This window comes from Nansenia antarctica, assembly GCF_963989245.1.
Source record: "Nansenia antarctica genome assembly, chromosome: 6".
Lineage (NCBI taxonomy): Eukaryota > Metazoa > Chordata > Actinopteri > Argentiniformes > Microstomatidae > Nansenia > Nansenia antarctica.
This window is the reverse complement of record NC_137676.1, coordinates 60,375,906-60,397,841: the sequence shown is the minus strand read 5'-3', so window position 1 is coordinate 60,397,841 and position 21,936 is coordinate 60,375,906. Positions and strand designations below refer to the sequence as shown.

General features: G+C 47.6%; 1 protein-coding gene across 1 annotated transcript in view; it reads left to right on the top strand.

The window, feature by feature from the left end:
- Positions 1-21,110, top strand: part of LOC308160779 (protein WWC2-like) — a gene marked incomplete at its 5' end in the record, with an annotated part of 33,188 nt that extends 12,078 nt beyond the window's left edge. The window contains 21 exons of the mRNA XM_080534718.1: positions 2,117-2,320; positions 2,660-2,736; positions 2,884-2,963; positions 3,764-3,893; positions 4,035-4,190; positions 5,480-5,553; positions 5,995-6,249; positions 7,448-7,537; positions 7,732-8,318; positions 14,040-14,151; positions 15,008-15,088; positions 15,255-15,341; positions 15,475-15,676; positions 15,816-15,968; positions 17,092-17,201; positions 17,368-17,587; positions 17,880-18,047; positions 18,250-18,342; positions 19,395-19,643; positions 19,906-20,033; positions 21,010-21,110. Coding sequence (XP_080390844.1) covers positions 2,117-2,320; positions 2,660-2,736; positions 2,884-2,963; positions 3,764-3,893; positions 4,035-4,190; positions 5,480-5,553; positions 5,995-6,249; positions 7,448-7,537; positions 7,732-8,318; positions 14,040-14,151; positions 15,008-15,088; positions 15,255-15,341; positions 15,475-15,676; positions 15,816-15,968; positions 17,092-17,201; positions 17,368-17,587; positions 17,880-18,047; positions 18,250-18,342; positions 19,395-19,643; positions 19,906-20,033; positions 21,010-21,076 — 3,323 coding nt within the window. The 3' untranslated portion in view covers positions 21,077-21,110. The remainder of the gene's footprint in view (positions 1-2,116; positions 2,321-2,659; positions 2,737-2,883; positions 2,964-3,763; positions 3,894-4,034; positions 4,191-5,479; positions 5,554-5,994; positions 6,250-7,447; positions 7,538-7,731; positions 8,319-14,039; positions 14,152-15,007; positions 15,089-15,254; positions 15,342-15,474; positions 15,677-15,815; positions 15,969-17,091; positions 17,202-17,367; positions 17,588-17,879; positions 18,048-18,249; positions 18,343-19,394; positions 19,644-19,905; positions 20,034-21,009) is intronic.
- Positions 21,111-21,936: the final 826 nt, after the last annotated feature.

The following is a 21,936-nucleotide window of genomic DNA, read 5'->3' as shown; positions in this document are numbered from 1 at the left end:
TATTGGGCTCATCACCTGGTTGATCTCAATGTGTTTAGACGGGGAATGGTCGCTAGCCTTACCTTGCGCCTTCCCTTCAACTTTTAGACGCCCAAAAGTCTCCTAGACAGCTCTATTAGAGTTACACTACCGGTCAAACGTTTTAGAACACCTCTGTTATTCCAGTTTTTATTCAAATTAAGCTAAAATGTCAACAAATCACTCAGTAAGTTGAATTGAGTCCATCTTAATGCAAGGATAAAAAAGTTCATGTCATTTTGGAATTAATATCTTTGTTTTTATTGGGTCTCTGATTTAGGAATGAATTACACACTGTGTGGATCAGGTTGTCATTACAAACTAGACAAATGGAGAGGAACAAAACTGTTCAGGAGTATTAGGCCTACTTTGAGTCCTGGGGTGACTCTACGAAGTTGAATGGTGGAGAGGAAAAAGCACAGTCGATGGGACAACATCATCTCAGTCACTCTACAAAATTGGTCTATAACCAAGTGGCCAAAAAGAATCCCTTCATGGAAAGTAATCTCTTGTATTCATAATTGTGTGTGCAACAATGAATTCAAGTGTACAGCAAGGAAAGTGGCTAAAATGTTTATTTGGTTTTACTACAAAGCATTACGTTTATTGCAGACCCAGCACATGCAATGCAGTTTCCGCACCATCTCTCATGTGAAGAATATTGGTAGTTCCAACATGTTATATGTTTATCACTGACAGGGACTGGGGAGTTTATAAGGATCAAAAGAAAATTATATATTTTTTATAGAAACCCTATAAAAACAAAACAAAGATATTAATTCCAAAATTCCATGAGCTATTTTATAGTTGCATTAAGATGGACTCAATTAAACTGACTGAGTGATTTATTTATGACATTTATGCATTTTAGCTACATTTCAATAGAAACTGGATAAATGTAGATGCAGGGTTCGACAGTAACGCTTGCCCGCTTTCCGGGAGCAAGTAAAAAAATCGCCGGGTTTGTTTGCGCGAGCCCGACGACGCTGCTGGATCCTGGATATGTTTACCTGTGTGCAGGAAGAACAACAGACGGCGCAGGCGCCAGACCAGACTAGATGATCGTGGAGTGAAGATATTATTTAAGTATACGTGCCTGTCGATCACCCGTCGCATCGCGTACGCTTTAATAATATCTTCACTCCACGATCATCTAGTCTGGTCTGGTGCCTGCGCCGTCTGTTGTTCTTCCTACCTTTAGACCGGTAGTGTAAGTTCACCTAGATGCCTTAGATGCCCTAAAGTCACCTCTGCAGAGAGGGGGTACGACATGGCTGACACCTGGCAGATCTCTGAAGGCCTGTGTGTTTCATATGACAGGGGTCAAACCTCCATGTCATTTTCTTGATGTCTATACACACCAACTCCTACACGCAAAACACAGTGTGTGTTGAATGAGTCGTCACTCAGGAATACAACCCTCATCAGAGTATTACACACACTCTCTCTCACACTCTGACACGCGCATGCACTTACACTCACACAGACACACACGCACGCATACACACACTCACACACACATGCACTCTCCCTCTCTCTCTCTCTCTCTCACTCACTCACTCACTCACTCACACACACACACACACACACACACACACACACACACACACACACACACACACACACAGAGAGCGAAATCCGGTTATTCCTCATAACAGCCAGCCTCTGCATTGCTGGAATACTTAGTTTGGCGCGGAGCAGACAGGCCAGACTCTCAGGGTAGAGTAAAGAACCAGGGTTAACCCTCTCCCTGCCTCCACGGCCCTGCCAGGCACCAGAGAGACAGCTGAACACAGCCTTGTGGTGATTGGCTGAGCTGGGCTGAGCTGAGCTGGGCTGTACTGGGCTAAGATGTGCTGACCTGGGCTGGGCTGGGCTGGGCTGGGCTGGGCTGGGCTGGGCTGGGCTGGGCTGAGCTGGTCTGTGCTGGTTACTCATCCACTACAGTTGGTGAATCAGTGCTGGATGAACACACGTCAGTAGACCCACAATCTAGCATGTGTGTGTTTGTGCGTCTGTGTCTTTGCGTGCGTGCATGTGTGTGTCTGTGTGTGTGTGTGTGTGTGTGTGTGTGTCTGTGCGTGTGTGTCCTCCCCAGAGAGCACCCAGCTGGAGGACCCGCGGGCGGAGTGGCGGAAGGAACAGGAGCGCATGCTGAAGGAGTACCTGTGGGTGGCCCAGGACGCGCTGGCGGCCCAGCGGCAGCTGTACCAGGTGAAGGAGCAGCGCCTGGCCCTGGCCATGGACCACTACACCCGCCTCAGCCACGCCTACAAGGACAAGAGCAGCTCCCGCACCAGCCGTGAGTGTGTCTCTCTCTCTCACACACACACACACACACACACACACTAACATATACACACACACACACACACACTCACTCACTCACAGATTAACATACTCTCTCACACACACACACACACACACACACATACATGCACACACACAGATACACACACACACACACATACACACAGTAGCATATATACACTCACACACTAACACACACACACAGGCACACGCAGTACAATCCAGTAGGCTCCCACAGCACCATCCCTCAAAATGCCTACCTTAACCCCCCCGCTCACTGTTCACTTCACACGTTCACTTCCTGTTCACCAACGTTCACTTCCTGTTTCAGTGTTCTCCGGGTCGTCGTCCAGCACCAAGTACGACCCGGACATCCTGAAGGCTGAGATCTCCACCACCAAAGTCAGGGTACGACAACCCTCCCTAAGACTCTCTCTCTATGTATACCCCCCCCCCCCTCTCTTTCTTTCACTGTCTCCCTCTTTCACAGTGTGTGTGACTGTGTGTGTGTGTGTGTGCGTGAGATTAAGTACACATGTTGTCTTTGTTGTCTAGGTAAATAAGCTGAAGAGAGAACTCTCCCAGATGAAACAGGAGCTCCTCTACAAAGAGCAAGGCTTTGAAACCTTACAGCAGTAAGTGTCCACACACACACACACACACACACACACACACTCCTGTGTCCCTAGCACACAATGGGCTCAACGACTAACCCAGTGTTATTGACATTATACCTGCTTGTGAGCATTTGTAAACAAATGCGTGCGTGCGTATGTGTGTGCCTCTGTGTGTGCCTCTGTGTGTGCCTGTGTGTGTGCCTGTGTGTGTGCGCGTGCGTGCGTGTGTGCCTGTGTGTGTGTGTGAGCGAGTCTGTGTAACTCTGTGATTTATTTTGCTCAGTGTTTGATTTGATGGCTTAGTTTTATGTGGCTGTTGTTCCTGGGGCCTCTGGGCCCTCGTAAACGGCCTTTGATTAGGAGCGCCTGCTCCCACCGCCACCACGGCCCACTGAGAACTACTGTCCTAGGGGGGGAGAGAGAGAGAGAGAGAGAGTGGGGAGGAGAAGAGAGGGAGGGAGAGGAGAGGAGAGGGTGAGAGGGAGTCAGAGGGAGAGAAATGTTGCTCACATGCCAGGCTGTGGATTAAGGCCCAGCCACAGCAGTCACTTTTTATTACAATTCTGGAAACAATGAAGCATTGTCTAACTCCCCCCTCAGGAGGAGCACCCCATAAGGTGTGTGTGTGTGTGTGTGTGTGTGTGTGTGTGTGCGTGTGTGTGTGTGTGTGTGTGTGTGTGTGTGTGGTAGTAGCCATCTGTCATACTATGCTATTAGACAAACATACACTGTACATATACACATATACTCAGAATTATATAATTTAGTTTCTGTGTGTCTTAGTGCATTACTTGTGTGTGTGTGTCTTCCTCTTGTAGGATCGACCAAAAGATGAGTGGCGAGCAGAGCGGCTTCCGGCTGAAGGAGGCCAAGGCCATCGTCACGGAGCTCAAGACGCTACGCAAGACCATCAGCTCCGGAGAGAAGGAGAAACAGGACCTCATGCAGGTACGAGAAAAACGATGTCAACACTAATTTGAAATAATTAAATGCACAGATTTTCATAAAAAGTGGGCATTCCAATCCATCTCCCTCTCCTCCCTCTTCTCTTATCTCCTCTCTCCTCTCTCCTCTCCTCCTCTCCTCCAGTGTCTGGTGAAGCTTAAGGAGCGTTTCCACGGCGAACACAACAACAACAACAACATGGGGGTGTCAGAACCGGACCTGGGCCCCGCGGGCCGCCTCCACCCGCTCCTGTCTAAACACACGCTGGACGCAGGCTCCCAGACAGACGTCTCCGGAGAGGTGGGCAACACACACACACACACACACACACACACGAAGTAGACTTGAGATGACTGACCGGGACAGGTGTATAGAGTCTGGGTTTACCACAAACACACATTCTTTCCTTTTCTTTCTTTCTTTCTTTCCTTCATTCTCTTTCCTACATGTTCTCTCTCTCTCTCTCTCTCTCTCTCTCTCTCTCTCTCTCTCTCTCTCTCTCTCTCTCTCTCTCTCTCATCAGAGTACAGTATATGTACTACCTTGCTCTTTCTCCTTCTATCCTTCCACATCCCTCTCAATAGGATGTTCTTTCTCTTTCTTTCTCTCTCTCCACTCTCTCTTCCATTCTCTGGCTCTCCCTCCTTTTCCTCTCTCCTCTCTCCCATTTCTTCTCTTCTCATTAAAATGCCAGTGTTTCTGCTGAGGAATGTCCTCCCTCCCTCCCTCCCTCCCTCCCTCCCTCCCTCCCTCCCTCCCTCCCTCCTGGATTCTTCAGGCTCTGGGACCAGATGATAGCAGGGTTACAGAGCAAAGCTGCTTACAGCACTGAGTAGGCTTTTCTTCCTAACACACACACACACACACACACACACACACACACACACAACCACACCGATGGAATGCTAAGTGGAGGAGGGAAAGAGGGGTGAGGGCTCTGATGATATTAAACCCAGTCACTTGAACATGAAGCAGGTACATGTGATGTGTTTATGCTCCCTGGTGTGGAGTCAGAGCATGAGGCGCTGTGGGGTGTGAGGTGCAAATGTTCTCCTAGGACGTCCCAACAAATGTTCCCCCAGGACGTCCCTCCAGCACATACAACATTGTTTGATCTTCTAGCCTGTTCCTGTTACAGTTAATTATTTCCCCTTGCATGTTTTCTATCTCACACAGTTGTGTGTAAGTAGAATTGTACTTTAATGCTATATTATTCTTATTATCTGGATGCTCCTAGGACAGCTCCTAGACTCTGGTTTGTTTCAAAGCTGGAGGAGGCAGGAGCAGCAGGAGTGTTGAATCAACGCTGACCGTAATTGCGGATCACACCAGTTTACATTTTAAATTGAAGCATAGTATTCAGGAAACTTTGTTGACTACCCGCCAGAATGGTTGGGGAGATTTGGCCGGTGTCCATTTTATCTGGGAGAGTCATCATGTTCTTGACCAGTACCACAGCAGTTAAGGCTTCTTTCTTCTCTTCTCTCTCTCTCTCTCTCTCTCTCTCTCTCTCTCTCTCTCTCTCTCTCTCTCTCTCTCTCTCTCTCTCTCTCTCTCCCCTAACCCCCCCCTCTCTCTTTCTCTTTCAGGCTGGTTTGAGGAGCAGGTCCTCTTTGGCTGAGAAGGTCAGACTGAGTCTTCAGTATGAAGAGGCCAAAAGAAGGTAATTCTCTCTCTCTCTCCCCTCTCTCTCTCTCTCTCTCTCTCTCTCTCTCTCTCTCTCTCTCTCTCTCTCTCTCTCTCTCTCTCTCTCCCCTCCCTCATTCATTAAGACATTCCTGAGAATCCCTTTCACCTGATCCTAGAACCGTCAGAGCCACCTAAACACACACACACACACACACACACACACACACACACACACATGCAGACTTCAGATCAGAGAAGCGCCAGCGTCTTTGAGCCACGGAAAAGCACTATATAAATACAATTAATTATTATTATTATTATTATTAGAACAGTTATGGCAGTAGGACATGTTTCTCTGTGTACCTCTGCTTAGTGCAGCCGTTGGGTTTACGGTGCTAGGTGTGTGTGTGTGTGTGTGTGTGTGACCGTGTGTAAGAGAGACCTCTAACCTCTCCATTACCCCCCCCCAACCCAGTATGGCCAACGTGCAGGTGGAGCTGGCCCGGCTGGAGAGCGAGGCGTGGCCGGGGACGTGGCCAGGGGCGTTGGACGTGGAGCGGGAGCGCCTCCTGCTGCTCTCGGAGAAGGAGGAGCTGCTGAAGGAGCTGCAGTTCGCCTCGCCGCGCAAACGCTCCCCGCAAGACCTCCAGCGCCTGGAGGCCCAGCGGCTGCAGCTGGAGGAGGACCTGCAGGCGGCCGGGAACACTCCAAGCCACGCCCTGGCGCTGAGGTAAGCCCCCCCCCCACCCCAGATGGAATAGTTCCCTCAGTCATACTTACCCCCAGATGGAATAGTTACCTCAGCTTAACTAAGCTAACCCAGATGGAATAGTTACCTCAGCTTAACTAACCCATATGGAATAGTTACCTCAGCCAAACTAAACTAACCCATATGGAATAGTTACCTCAGCTTAACTAAACTAACCCAGATGGAATAGTTACCTCAGCTTAACTAACCCAGATGGAATAGTTACCTCAGCTTAACTAAACTAACCCAGATGGAATAGTTACCAGAGCTTTACTAAACTAACCCAGATGGAATAGTTACCACAGCTTAACTAAACTAACCCAGATGGAATAGTTACCACAGCTTAACTAAACTAACCCAGATGGAATAGTTACCACAGCTTAACTAAACTAACCCAGATGGAATAGTTACCTCAGCTTAACTAACCCAGATGGAATAGTTACCTCAGCCAAACTAAACTAACCCAGATGGAATAGTTACCTCAGCTGAACTAAAGGGTAACATATCAAACGTCTTTCCTAGATTCCTATTTCTATCTAGACCATGAGTGGGGTGTAGAGGGTGGGTGTGTCGTTTGGAGGTTTATCAGACAACAACGAACTGTTTTCCCGCCGACACAGTTTGCTTTTGTTTTCTAATGATCGTCTCAGAAAGTTAAATACACGGTAGGAGACTTTAATTACGGTACTGCTCATTTACATACTGATCGTGTGGTAATTGGCATGTTTGGGAGCAGATAGCAGGGGCGAAGATGTCACAACGGCATGGTGGGGGGGAGGGGGCACTCTGTAATTGTAAACAATGCACTTATAGGGTTGTAATTATAGATTGTATGCAGGCATGCTCATACACTCTCTCATGCACACACTGATTTAACACATTAACTACATTGGAGAAACCTCCTTTTAATTGTGCCGTGACGAGAAGTAATTAGCCGTTGTGTAATTGCTCAATACATAGAGTGGTAATTAAGGGTAGCGTTGTTAGCGTTAGCGACATGACTCCGAGAAGGGAATTTCACTGCGTTGAGCAACAAAGCCTCCACTATAGAATGATCAGTCCATGGTTTCTCTCTAGTAGGCAAAGAAGGTTATCCTGGGCGGGCCGAAACACCTTCCACAGTCTCAGAGCTGCCTTTTGGTGTGTGTGTGTGGTACTGATCCTCTTTGTCTCTCTCCAGGATGAAGGTGCAGGAGAGGCGGCGGGTTCTGCTCCAACAGCTGGAGGAGTCCACCAGGCTCACCACGGTCCTCCACTCTCAGCTCAAGAGGTGTGTGTGTGTCTGCATGCATTTCATTCCACAAACACACTTTCTCCTGGACATACAGTGACTAGTCGTCGTCGTCCCCCCCCCCCCCCCCAATGCATACATACCGTTACATACAGTTACCAAACCATGTATTCTGGATGTTTGTTTATCGTTTACCGTGTGTGTGTGTGTGTGTGTGTGTGTGTGTCTCCCAGCCTGTCGGCCAGCACCCTGTCCGTGTCGTCAGGCAGCAGCCTTGGCTCTCTGGCGTCCAGCCGCGGGTCTCTGAACTCCCTGAGCTCCGGGGACCTGTACTACCCCCCGGCCCAGCCCCCCTCCCCGCTGGACCTGGACTACCAGTGCAAGCTGGACCTGCTGCTGCAGGAGCCCCCCCCCTCCGCGCCCCCCTACGCCCCCCCGGGATCCATCACCACCATCCACGAGCACGAGGTGGTCACGGTCAAGACCCCCCATCCCGCCACCCTCCTCCTCCCGGCCCTCCACGCCCCCGCCACCGAGCCGTCCCCCAGGCCGGCGGAGCCCTCCAAGTCGGTGGCGTCTCTGTCCTCCCGCTCGTCCCTGTCCTCCCTCTCCCCGCCGGGGTCGCCGCTGGCGCTGGACGGGCCGTTCCCGTCGGCCTCCTCGTTGCGGGACTTTGGCGGCGGCGAGGAGGCGGAGGCGGCGGCGGTGGCGAGCTTCGCCAGGCTGGGCTTCTACGACAGCCCGGCGGCGTTCGAGGCAGACGGAGGGGAGGAGCGGGGGAGGGGCGGCACGCTGGCCACCCTCAGGGAGAGTATTACAGGTGAGACACCCCCTTGGAATCCTGCCCCCCCCCTGCTGTGTCATACAGGCTTGTCACCAATACTTGTTTTGTCCTTGAGTATTAGAATGACGTTGTATTAATAACTATGTTATTATCTAGTATTATTATTAGTTTTGTAGTAAGTTGAGAGAGAGATCCCTGAACAGAGGCAGTAACACCAGGGGAACCTGACTTCTGTGTGTTTGGGTGGTTTTAATCCACCGTATGGAGCGATGCTGCCACCTATTGGACCATTACTGGATTGCCCTGGAACGGCAGCGCTGTTGGATGTTTGTCATAAAGTGGGTTGGGTTTCCATGGCTACATGGATGGCTCTGAGAGACGACATGGTCATTGTGGCGTTTTTTCGCGTTTGGGCCTTACTTCTATATCCGGGAGTCAATCAATTCCAGATAGCAGCTCACACCAATTGGTAAAACGGGGCGTTTCCCGGGAGATCTTTTACTTTTCTCAACTCAGCGGTTATTGTCACGTCTCCTGGTTATTCTGTACGTTTTCTGGTTACGACGGTGTACACGTTCACACCGGCGGTGAGTCTGTCCATCATGTTGTATACAGAGAGAGTCTGTCCATCATGTTGTATACAGAGAGAGTCTGTCTACCATGTTGTATACAGAGAGAGTCTGTCCATCATGTTGTATACAGAGAGTCTGTCCATCATGTTGTATACAGAGAGAGTCAGTCTGTCCATCATGTTGTATACAGAGAGAGTCTGTCCATCATGTTGTATACAGAGAGAGTCTGTCCATCATGTTGTATAGAGAGAGAGTCAGTCTGTCCATCATGTTGTATACAGAGAGAGTCTGTCCACCATGTTGTATACAGAGAGAGTCTGTCCATCATGTTGTATACAGAGAGAGTCTGTCCATCATGTTGTATACAGAGAGAGTCTGTCCATCATGTTGTATACAGAGAGAGTCTGTCCACCATGTTGTATACAGAGAGAGTCTGTCCACCATGTTGTATACAGAGAGAGTCTGTCCATCATGTTGTATACAGAGAGAGTCTGTCCATCATGTTGTATACAGAGAGAGTCTGTCCACCATGTTGTATAGAGAGAGAGTCTGTCCATCATGTTGTATACAGAGAGAGTCTGTCCATCATGTTGTATACAGAGAGAGTCTGTCCACTAGGGGTGTAACGATACATCGATTCACATCGATGCATCGATTAATTGACTAACGATCTGATTACATCGACGCAATGTAAAAACATCGATCTATATCGTCATCTTAAAGATACACCTTTATTTTGAATTTGCACAGGCTGCATTCGTAAACTCGCTCTTAGAACGCTGGAGCGCACAGTGGTATCAACGTCATAAAGGGACCAAGACATCTGATTGGACAAGAGGCATTCCTTGAGTGGTGATCAGATTTCCAGAGCGAATTTACGAACGCACCCACAGCGTCCCGCAACTCGGTGAATGAATTGTCTCCGGTGACGGTGTGAAGACACGAGAAACATTCCGTTTTTAAAGGGGGGACAAGTTCTTCCAGTTTTGTTTCATAGGACATTAATGTTTTAAAGCTGAATATCTCTTGTTTGTGAGACTAGTGAACGGGGTCTATTTTTCTTTTTGTAACAGAAGAATACTGTATAATACAATATGATTTAAATGCTGGATACCTGGAAGAGCTCACAAATAAAATGGTCAAATCATATTCTAGTTGTTTTTGTGAGTTGATAATTGTGTTAGATTGGCATATGATATCGCGTCACATCGATCATATCGATCTTGAATCGAATCGAATCGAAATCGTATCGTGACTGACATTGTGATATCGTCAAACATTGTATCGTCATACAAACAAATCGATATAATATCGTATCGTGATGAAGCTGGTGATTTACACCCCTACTGTCCACCATGTTGTATAGAGAGAGAGTCTGTCCATCATGTTGTATACAGAGAGAGTCTGTCCATCATGTTGTATACAGAGAGAGTCTGTCAACCATGTTGTATACAGAGAGAGTCTGTCCATCATGTTGTATACAGAGAGAGTCTGTCCATCATGTTGTATACAGAGAGAGTCTGTCCATCATGTTGTATACAGAGAGAGTCTGTCCATCATGTTGTATACAGAGAGAGTCTGTCCACCATGTTGTATACAGAGAGAGTCTGTCCATCATGTTGTATACAGAGAGAGTCTGTCCATCATGTTGTATACAGAGAGAGTCTGTCCATCATGTTGTATACAGAGAGAGTCTGTCCACCATGTTGTATACAGAGAGAGTCTGTCCATCATGTTGTATACAGAGAGAGTCAGTCTGTCCATCATGTTGTATACAGAGAGAGTCAGTCTGTCCATCATGTTGTATACAGAGAGAGTCAGTCTGTCCATCATGTTGTATACAGAGAGAGTCTGTCCATCATGTTGTATACAGAGAGAGTCTGTCCATCATGTTGTATACAGAGAGAGTCTGTCCACCATGTTGTATACAGAGAGAGTCTGTCCATCATGTTGTATACAGAGAGAGTCAGTCTGTCCATCATGTTGTATACAGAGAGAGTCAGTCTGTCCATCATGTTGTATACAGAGAGAGTCAGTCTGTCCATCATGTTGTATACAGAGAGAGTCTGTCCATCATGTTGTATACAGAGAGAGTCTGTCCATCATGTTGTATACAGTAGGGATGGACGGTTTCCAATTATTGAAACCGAAAAACCGTCAGAGAGTAAAACCGCGGTTTTCCGGTTAACCGAAAAATACATAAAAATAAATAAATTTAAAAAAGTAAAAAAAAAAAAAAGAAGAGCGCCAATTTCAAATTATTGAGCCCTACTGCTACAATACACTCATGTCGAACACCATTGAAACACCGTAAGCACAGTCGCAACACATTTAGGCTACTTAGTTTCACAAATATAAGTGGAAAGGCAGACTTTTGTAAGCTACACCATACATGAAAACACATGAACACTTAACACACCAGCTCCGCTGATCCAGGGTGCACGCCTGCACGGAAGATCATCTCTTGGAACAGCGTCTTCAAAGTTTCAGCTGCTGCTCAATGTATTTAAATATTTGAATACTGCTCAATAATCACTGAAATATTAGACTTAGAATTATGCAGTGAACATACTTAAAGCTTTTCATAAAAACCACATGCCGCGAGACTGACTCGTCCTGAACTGTCGTAAGTCAATCAACAAAGAATGCCGCATCAAAATAAAAGTGCCCATGGTAGAGCTGTCAAAATAGAGCTTTCAAAATAAATGTACTAATACAGATAGAGATAAATACAGAACTACCTTTGCGTCACTAAGTGACCGCGTATCTTCTGAGACATGCGTTCTGTCATCACTTTCAGTAGCGCCTTCACACACAGTGGCGCTGTGCACAAACACTCTTGATCCGTATAGCTCTTGTTTTATTATATTGTGGTTTAGTAAATACTGCACTTGGAGTTACATTCAGTGGTGTGCCGTCAGGGCCAGCAAGGCCTTCTCTGCTGGCCTAAACATCATCAGAATATACATTTTATTTTAATATATTTTTTCCACAAATATGTATTAATGATTCCCCATAGTCTATTCTCTTCATTTCATAGCTTTCCTCTTGGTTGCGCTGCTTCCAGTCTCCAATTGAGATTTGGAGGGCTGGCCTTTATGTTAGAGCTTTTATCCAATCAAAATGTGTTGCTAGGGGGCTCCCAAATCTGCCCGCCTGCACAACAGACGGTGCCGCGAATGCGACCTGTAACTTAACGTTGGACGAGAACACCTGTGGCGTACCTAATGGAAACCTACGTAGATTTAGAATAGGCGAGCAAAATCAACAACGGCGCCTGCTGTAAGGCTCAATCTGATGTCAGCACCCAGCACGTCTTTTGATTGGATACGCACTATTGAGATGCGTAGCAAGGTAATTTGCGTATCTTTATACCGTCTACAATCAGCTACAATGGCTGAAGGGGGAGAAGAGGCAGATGTGGTGGCAGATCTTAAAACAACGCCATTTTCTAGAAGAACTTTCCAGGAAAAGATAGACATTATCAGAGAACGGCCAACCCCGACGCTAGCGAGCCTATCTCAGCGGGGAAAAGGGTTTGTCCGGCACTTTCAGATCGCTAACTACGAGCGGTACCCCTGGCTCACAGGCTCCGAAAGGCACTGCAAATTGTACTGCTGGCAATGCCTGCTATTTGCAACAGATCGATCGGGTGTTTGGAGCCACACTGGTTTTGCAAACTTGAGTTGTCTATCCAAGGGAGCAACGAGACACCAAAGCACGGCTGGGCACTTACAAGCAACGGTGCTAAAATGACAAATATAGGCTTATAAAATAAATGTTTGATGCGTCTGTTGCAGGTTGCAAGAGATGTGGAGATTACGTGGGTGGCGCACGTGAATCAGCTGTGCAGTAAAAGTACTCAAGGAGACTTGTTGAATTGTTTTGTCACGTTTCTTGACGATAAAAGTGCCTTTTATTTAAAAGTTTTGACAGTATCCAAGCGAAGCGATCTTAAAGATGTTAGTTTAACACTCTTCATTGTAAATGCGGATTTATTGATTAAAAATGCTTCGGAAATATTAATATAACTCTGTTGTACTTGTCTGATTATGTTAAGGTGATGCAACGCCCGGTTATACTGTGTTTCTGTCTAGTTTCTAGAGCCATGGCGTCATAATGATGGTATTAAGAGGTAGAATAATTCAGGTAGGACTGTGTCGGACATCACTGAAGGCCTAGGTGTGAAATGCATCGCCCGCCACTGGTTACATTCAATGCATGATTTGTGCTATAGAACATAAATAAAGTTTGATTGATTGATTGATTGATATCAAATCAAATCACATTTTATTTCTATAGCGCATTTCTCACAAAAGTGACCCAATGCGCTTTACAGAGAGCAGCGAAAATTATCTTATTAAATGTAAGCGAGTAATTGTAAAAAACCTTTCCTATCTACCAATAACTGAAGGCAACTATCTTTCCCATAGAGTGATTCGTTACCCTTAAATATAATCCCAATTAGATATTAATCCTCAGTTATTCTTCACAACTGACCAAACCTCTCACTCATTGCGCGGCAGATTCAGACTGTATCATTGTTTTTTTCACACACGACAAACATGTGACATGTTCCAGTTTTATTCTTATTCTATTTTATTCTTTAAAAAAAAAAAAAAAATCCGGTTTCAGACGGTTTTGATAAAAAAACGTTTCTATTTTTATAAACCCCGGTTTTCGGTTTAACCGAAAAACCGTCCATCCCTAGTATACAGAGAGAGTCAGTCTGTCCATCATGTTGTATACAGAGAGAGTCAGTCTGTCCATCATGTTGTATACAGAGAGAGTCTGTCTGTCCATCATGTTGTATACAGAGAGAGTCAGTCTGTCCATCATGTTGTATACAGAGAGAGTCTGTCCATCATGTTGTATACAGAGAGAGTCTGTCCACCATGTTGTATACAGAGAGAGTCTGTCCACCATGTTAACAGTGTGAGCGGCAGAACCAAATGGCCAATCTGAACATTGATCATCGTTAACATCAACACATCACTGTCATCAGTGAATGCATTTGCCATAGACTTTGTGAATATGTTTCCCATGTGTACAACATTAGAATATACTCATGTACGCATAATGCATGTACGCATATAATGCATACACGCATACGCATGTATATACCCATATAATGTAACTTATTGAGTGTATATTTGTATATTCACGTCTGTGGTCGTCCCCTCAGGCGCAGCGCTGCAGAGGCGTCCAGCGGGGGAGGGGCCGGCCTGCGTGTCAGCGGCCGTGTCAGACGAGTCGGTGGCGGGGGACAGCGGCGTGTACGAGGCCTCCGTCAAACGGTAGGAGATGTTTTACACACACACACACACACACACACACAAACACACACACACACACCCTTACATTTACGTTTACGTTTTAGACATTTACCAGACGCCTTTATCCCAAGCAACTTACAACAAATACATTTGTCTAAAGTAAAGCCCCTTTCACACATACAAGCCTTCCCAGTGCAATTTCTAGGGTCGGTGTATGTCTGAATGGGACTGACCAGGGATATAATCAAGTGCTTTAGTTGGCAAGCGCACTTGGTGATGGTAAACACTCATAATACGAGTTGACTCGCTGGAACGAGACAGGCACGCGAGACCGCCACACACCACACCTCTGCCATGTCATGTATTTATCATATTTTTCAATATAAAACAGAGGTATGATATGGCAGATATATGGTACATGGCAGTCCTACGCGCCCGTCCCGCTCCAGTTCTGCATCCACTTGAGTGCATGCAATTATTCAAGTAGATTGCGCAACCAGGGAATTGCCGACATATGTAGGGATATAGAGAGCAACACAGGAATCTACTCGTGTGATCGGCGAAAGTGCCCGGTCGGCACAGCTTGGGATTCCATGGAAATTACAGTGAACTTAGGGAACTACTGTATGTGTGAAAGAGGCTTAAGTGAGTTATCTGTCCATCAGTCATCGTAAGAAAAGGTAATCTATGCCCTGACCAGCCGCCATTGGCAGCCACAATGCTAGAAGATAAAAAAAATCTCTCTCTCTCTCTCCCCAGTAGATTGTGAAAACACATCTCAAAAGTTTTGTCTTGTGATTGGTAATGGAAAAAAGACTGACCACTGTGTGTGTGTGTGTGTGTGTGTGTGTGTGTGTGTGTGTGTGTGTGTGTGTAGGTCCATCGAGGTGGATGATCCAGTGGACATGGAGGAAGAGCCTGCTCGCCCAGAGTCTGCCCAGGTCCAGATTGGTCTGAAGTAAGAGTAACACACACACTCTCACACTCACACTCACACTCAGTGGAAGAACGGGGAAAACCCTTTTGAAATGAAAAATAAGACTCGTAAGATAAGATTGGAGCGTGTCCATCATGTTTGTGTGCGTGTGTGTGTGTGTGTGTGTGTGTGTGTTTCCTGCCTCCAGATACGACGCGGCCCACTCCAGCGTGGTCCTGGTGGTGATGCAGCTACAGAACCCTGCCGCCCTGCTGGTCCCCTCCGCCACCAGAGTGTGAGTAGGACGCCCTCGTCCACATAGTGTTGGAACGCCCCCGGGTCAGCGCCTCCGCTAGCATCTCTGCTAGCATCTCCATTAGCATTTAGCATCTGCTTACTTATGCACCCCCCCCCCCCCCCCCCCCCAGGTATGTGCGTGTGGCCCTGCTCCCCGCCTCCAGTGACAGCAGCAGCCTGTTCCGGACGCGGCTGGTTGCCGTAGCGCCTGTGCCCGACCCGCTGGTGTTCAACGAGGTGTTCCGGGCGGCCGTGCCGCACGCCGTCCTCAGGCAGAAGACGCTCCGCATCGACGCCTGCACCGTGGGCCGAGACCGCTCCGAGGACTGTCTGGTACGCACACACACACACACACACACACACATACACACACACACACACACACACACAGACGCACGCATAGACACATACACATAGCACTTGTACAGCGACCTACCATCCTGAACCTCCTCCCCTCCCCCTCCTCCTGTAGGCTGGAGCTCAGGTGAGTCTGGCAGAGCTGCCTGTGTCTGGGTCCATGGCCAGCCTGTGGTGCAGCCTGCTGACCCGGGACCCGTCCCCAGGGAGCAGAGACAGAGAGGAGAACCCTGGGCCAGACCCCCACCCCCCTGGCCCCGTAGACCTGGTGAGTCCACCTCCACTGCTCCACACTCCACAGAGCCAAACCAGTCCGTACCGTGCAGGCCTGCTTACTGTTAGGTGACAGACAGACAGACAGACAGTTATGAGACAGATATACACAGGGCTCGACTTTAAGGCTTGTCCGCTTGTCCGGTACAAGTACATTTTATGTTCGGACAAGAGGACTTCCTCCTGCACTTGTCCGACGGACAAGTCAAAACAAAGAGAAAAATAAATGAATCCATCTGTATTAATATCCGCAACAAATGAATTCTTCCTTCAGTTGTCCGATCGGAAAAGTAATAAATGTTTTAAAGAGCTATGCCGCACCTCATTCTCGCTGCCTATGAGGCGGCGTAGCTTGTATCAGAAATTCTAATGCTACTGCGTGCGCATGACCGTTATTAACTCTACTGCCCGCAAAAGTGCCAACCTTCTTCACCGCGAAGTTGGCTTGTGGAAATGTTTATTCCGTAGTGAAAGAAACCGACACGTTACTCAAGCCAGCAAGCAAGATGTCCCTTCAAGCACCAAAAACTGACCAGGGGCCAGGAAAAATGTCATCAGACGAAACACAAGCACCATTGCTGGTGTTCTGCCAATGTATGCTGCCTTGTCAATGTAGCTGCCTTGTCAATGTAGCTGCCATGTCAATGTAGCTGCCATGTCAATGTAGCTGCCTTGTCAATGTAGCTGCCATGTCAATGTCGCTGCCTTGTCAATGTCGCTGTCTTGTCAATGTAGCTGCCTTGTCAATGTAGCTGCCTTGTCAGTGTATGCTGCCTTGTCAATGTAGCTGTCTTGTCAGTGTATGCTGCCTTGTCAATGTAGCTGTCTTGTCAAACAATATGTCCGCTGAGTAGGGGAGCTGTCTACCATTTACTGGGCACAATACATCACAATGGTATAAATGCCATACCAAATGAAAGAAGTTAGTTTTGGGCACATATTTTGTATTGATTATATCTTCGTAGGCAGACACGTGCATCGGCTGATGATAGTCTGTTCTCAGCCCAGGAAGCTGTTGGAGGTGGTGTCTATACTTTCATCAGAGGGGTCAATGACTTGAGCTGTGTGTGTGGTGTGTGTGTGTGTGTGTGTGTGTGTGTGTGTGTGTGTGTGTCCAGGACGCTGTGTCGGCCCTGCTACAGAGGACCTCCAGTGAGCTGGCGGCTGTAGAGCAGGAGCTGGCCTTGGAGGAGGAGAGAGAGGGTCAGCTGGACGTGGGACACCAATGGTACCTCTACACACACACACACACACACACACACACACACACACATTACTGTACACACTTCTGTACACACACTCTAATACACTACTGTCCCACTGATACATGACATTCACGAATAGATCGATAGAAACAAATGGCTAAAGGGGTAATGTGTGATTCATTGTTACAGGCTGAGCATGCTGGGAGAGGACGGCACTCTGGTGACCCAGGGAGAGGAGGAGGAGGAGGAGGAGGAGGAGGAGGGGGAAGACTCTGCTGAGACAGACAAGTGTGTTGGCACTGAGTGTCTGTATGGAGGGGAAGAGAGGGAGGAAGAGGAGGAGGAGGAGGAGATGAGGCGGCGGCGGCGTGAAGAGAGAATCCCCCGGTCAAATGAAGGACCCATGCTGGTAAGCGTCTTGTGTTCCTATTATACGTTATTATTACTATTTTTATTATTTATTTTTTAGTATTACTTTTTTTTTTGCCAAGCACCCCCCCACCCCTCATCAGAGGATTTAAGTATGTTGTTTGTTTTATTCATTTTAACAAGTTATTACTAATATACAATGGGCTCAAAAATGATTGGCACCCCTGACAGATTATTGTAAATAACACCTACCAAAATTAAACCAGGTATGTTACTGACTGATGTCTGTGTCTGTTACTGACTGATGTACTGTGTCTGTGTCTCTGCTTCAGGTGGACAAGTGGACGAACACGGAGGTGGGCAGCCAGCAGGGGGCAGCAGTGAGGCCCAGAGACAGAGCCAGCCTGGGGCCGCGCCCCCAGAGGGGCTTCGTCCGCAGCAGCATGGTCATGCGCTCCCAGACCTTCTCCCCCGGGGAGCGCAACCAGTACATCTGCAGGGTGAGTGTCTGTCTGTGTCTGTGTGTGTGTGTGTGTGTGTGTGTGTGTGAGAGAGAGAGGGTCTCATAATGCCAGGGTTCACCCTGACCCCCCCTCTGCTACTCGACTGAAATTACTCAATTTTCCCCCCCTCAAGTTGAACCTTGCTTCACCTCTTTTATTCTCCCCCATTTTTTCTCCTTTTCTCTCTCGTCTCCCACAGTTGAACAGGAGTGACAGCGACAGCTCCACGTTGTCTAAGAAGTGCGCCTTCATCCGCAACGCCTCAGAGAGACGCAGTCTGAGGGTGAAGAGGGTGAGTTAATAATACCCACCAGTACCATGGTTGGTGTTTAACTCATTCAATGCCACAGGTCAAATCAGATATTATTGGTCAGGTCCATCGCATACAGCTGAATGTGATGCAGTGAAATGCTTTTTGAATCCATCTCCTCGTACAACAACAATCGTTAAATCAACAGTACAATATAATAAAGTAGGGATGCACCGATACACCTTTTTTTCTTATATTTGGGTACTTGACGTACCGATACCGAGTACTTAATAATGCCATTACAGCTCTAACAATTACTTTGAAAGCATATATTATATAATATATAATATTTTAGCTGGTAACAGACAAGCTAGTCTGAAATTGTCAGAATGAATATCAGTCTATTGCCTTCAAATCACTTAATAAAGTAAATTGATTATGTAAAAGTTAAATAGTAAGGTTTTAGGTTGGTCATAATGACCGTTTTGTTTTCATCATACTCTGTATCTTTCTCACATGCTCAGCAAACACACACACACACACACACACACACACACACACACACACAAGGTTCTACGTCTGCCCAACATCTGAAGCATATCATCAAACGCACCTGCGATGGCTTGGCCAGTGTGCGAACTCCGAAACTGCTTTGCCTGTAGAACGACTCTCTGGGGAGTAAAATCCTCGTCAGTCCACTGCCAAACCAAAAGGTCTATCATATCAAAACATAATCTAGGGATGTATAGGAATAAAAAAAATCTAGAATTTGCCCACCCAGATGGTAATGAAAAAGGACTATGTGCAGTTCAACTGATGAGAGACATTGGGGCTGACACTGCTAGTCCATATATCAGTGATGAAGCTGAAGGCCCAAATGTCCTGCAACAGACTGCTGCTTTTTCACAAAGTCATCCAGCTTTGGTAATCCTCCCTCTCCTCCTCCCCTCCTCCTCCTCCCCCTCCTCCTCCTCCCCCTCCTCCTCCCTCTCCTCCCCCCCCTCCTCCTCCTCCCCTCCTCCTCCCCTCCTCCTCCTCCCCCTCCCTCTCCTCTCCTCCTCCTCCTCCTCCTCCTCCCCCTCCTCTCCCCCCAGACGCTTTGTCAGCCGACGGGGGTTCGGCGGCGCGGCGGGGGGGAGGCGCCGGCGCGGACGTCCCTGGACCTGGAGCTGGCCCTGCAGGCGTGGCGGACCCGGCAGAGCCGTCTGACCCAGGAGCTGGCGGCGCTACGGGAGCTGCGGGCGCGGCTGGAGGCCCTGAAGGCCCGGGGGGAGGCGGCGCTGCCCGGGGACCTGCTGCACGACCAGCGCTTCCACAGCCTGCTGGAGCAGGCCGAGAGACAGGCACGCACACACACATGGACACAGAAAACACATGAACACTCACACACACACACACACACAGTCTCTCACATGCACGCACGTGGCAGGACACCAGCACGACACACACACACACACACACACACACACACACAGAGAGAGTCTCTCTCTCTCTACCTTACTCACTAACCCTCTCTCTCTCCCTCCCTTCCTCCCTCTTCTCTCCCCCCCTCTCTCACCCTCCCCGCCCACCCCCCCCCTCTCCCCCTTCCTCCCCCTCTCCCAGGCGGAGCAGACCCAGGAGCAGCAGAGGCAGGAGCAGCGTGCTGGGAAGCTGATGAGGAAGGCCTCCAAAGACGTGTGCCGGCTCCGTCAGCAGAGCCACCAGGTGCCCCTGCAGGTCCAGTCTTTCAGGTGAGGCGTCCACACAGGTGCCCGACAACAACAGCCACAACAACAAAAAAAGCCAAAAGAAAGAATGCACTGTTAAATTAGCTTACACAGTCAAATAAAGGTGAAGTATTCATTCTAAGGTATAATAAGTGCGTTAATCAGAAAATACGGTATTAACGTATACCGCTGCATTTCAAAAATAACAACGGTGTCCGTTTCAATACAGTCATAAAAAACGATCTGCTGCGCTATGCGCACATACAGTATATATAATAAACGCCTTAAAAGTGTTTGTCCAGCACCACTGTCTGTGTGGTTGTAGACACTATGAAAGTGATGAAACTGAAAATAAATAACCTGTCAAAAAAGACTATTTAGAAGTGATCATAATCGCGTGTCACGTGACCGCTTCTCCTCAGAAGAAGTCGCAGCACTCGTCTGCAGTTACATGTTCTGCGCTTCGTACTCGAGTGAGTGTTGGCAGTGATTCCCATACGTAGTCTGATTTGTCCCGCCATAGTATCATTACAAACCGAAAGTATTTTTAGCTCAGTATTTTTTCTACGAGAGGAGGGAGTGAGTGGAGGAGGGAGGAGAGAACCTGAGTGGAGGAGTGGACGAGAGGAGGAAGGAGGAATGGAGTTTCTAACAGTTAAAAAAGGGCTGTCGTCTACACATCTCTCCTGTTGCTGTCTGTGTGGATCCTAATGGAAGTGTTTACTGGCTATGCATGTCCAGTCGTGTGTTTCGTTCATCCTGTTTGACTTCCACCAAGAACCACATTTGAACAAAGTAGAATACTTGTGTTATACTGTTTTATAATTGCTGTACCGTTTTTTTACCCGGAAATGAATCTAATCAAATAAAAACGCTTCAGCATCAGTCGTTAAGAGCATTTGTGATTGTTCTGTTATCTCTCTCTCTCTCTCTCTCTCTCTCTCTCTCTCTCTCTCTCTCTCTCTCTCTCTCTCTCTCTCTCTCTCTCTCTCTCTCTCAGGGAAAAGATGGCCTACTTCACACAAGCAAAAATCAATATACCATCTCTCCCGGCTGATGATGTATGAAGTATTTTTTCCAACTTTTATACCAGAGTATTTTAATAGTGTAGTTACTTTGAATGAAAATCAAATAGTTGTACGCTATAGGTGATGTGTTTGTATGATGCATTGTAACTGAATACTATCTTGTTAAAAAAAGAAAATAATGCCTTTCTTTTGTTGAAGAAAACCAAAGTAGAGTCTTTTGGTACCTCTGCTAATGACGTGTTTGTACAGTTTTATAAAGTGTGCGTGTGTCTGTGCGTGTGCGTGTGTGTGTGTGTGTGTGTGTGTGTGTGTGTGTGTGTGTGGGGGTGGACTGGGGGACGGACAACAGTAACAGGATGTCTGCTGCTTTTACATCATGTGTCTGTCGCCCTCTAGTGTCGTGTGTTGGAACAGCAGATGAGGGTGATTGGGTTAGTGTGTGTGTGTGTGTGTGTGTGTGTGTGTGTGTGTGTGTGTCCTACTGTGTGTGTGTGTGGGTGTATATATGTGTGTGTGTGTGTGTGTGTGTGTACTACTGTAGTGTGTGTGTGTGTGTGTGTGTGTGTGTGTGTGTGTGTGTGTGTGTGTGTGTGTGTGTGTGTGTGTGTGTGGGTGTCCTACTGTGTTTGTGTGTGGGTGTATATATGTGTGTGTGTGTGTGTGTGTGTGTGTACTACTGTAGTGTGTGTGTGTGTGTGTGTCCGTCCTACTGTGGTGTGTGTGTGTGTGTGTGTGTGTGTGTCCGTCCTACTGTGGTGTGTGTGTGTGTGTGTGTGTGTCTGCTGTCCAAAGCTGGTTCTCTGCTGCTTCTCTCAGTCAGAACAAACAGAACCGTTGGAACACTCTCCCCTTTCCTCTGTGATGCTGCACTGATCCTCTCTTGTCATGTTTTGCCTCCA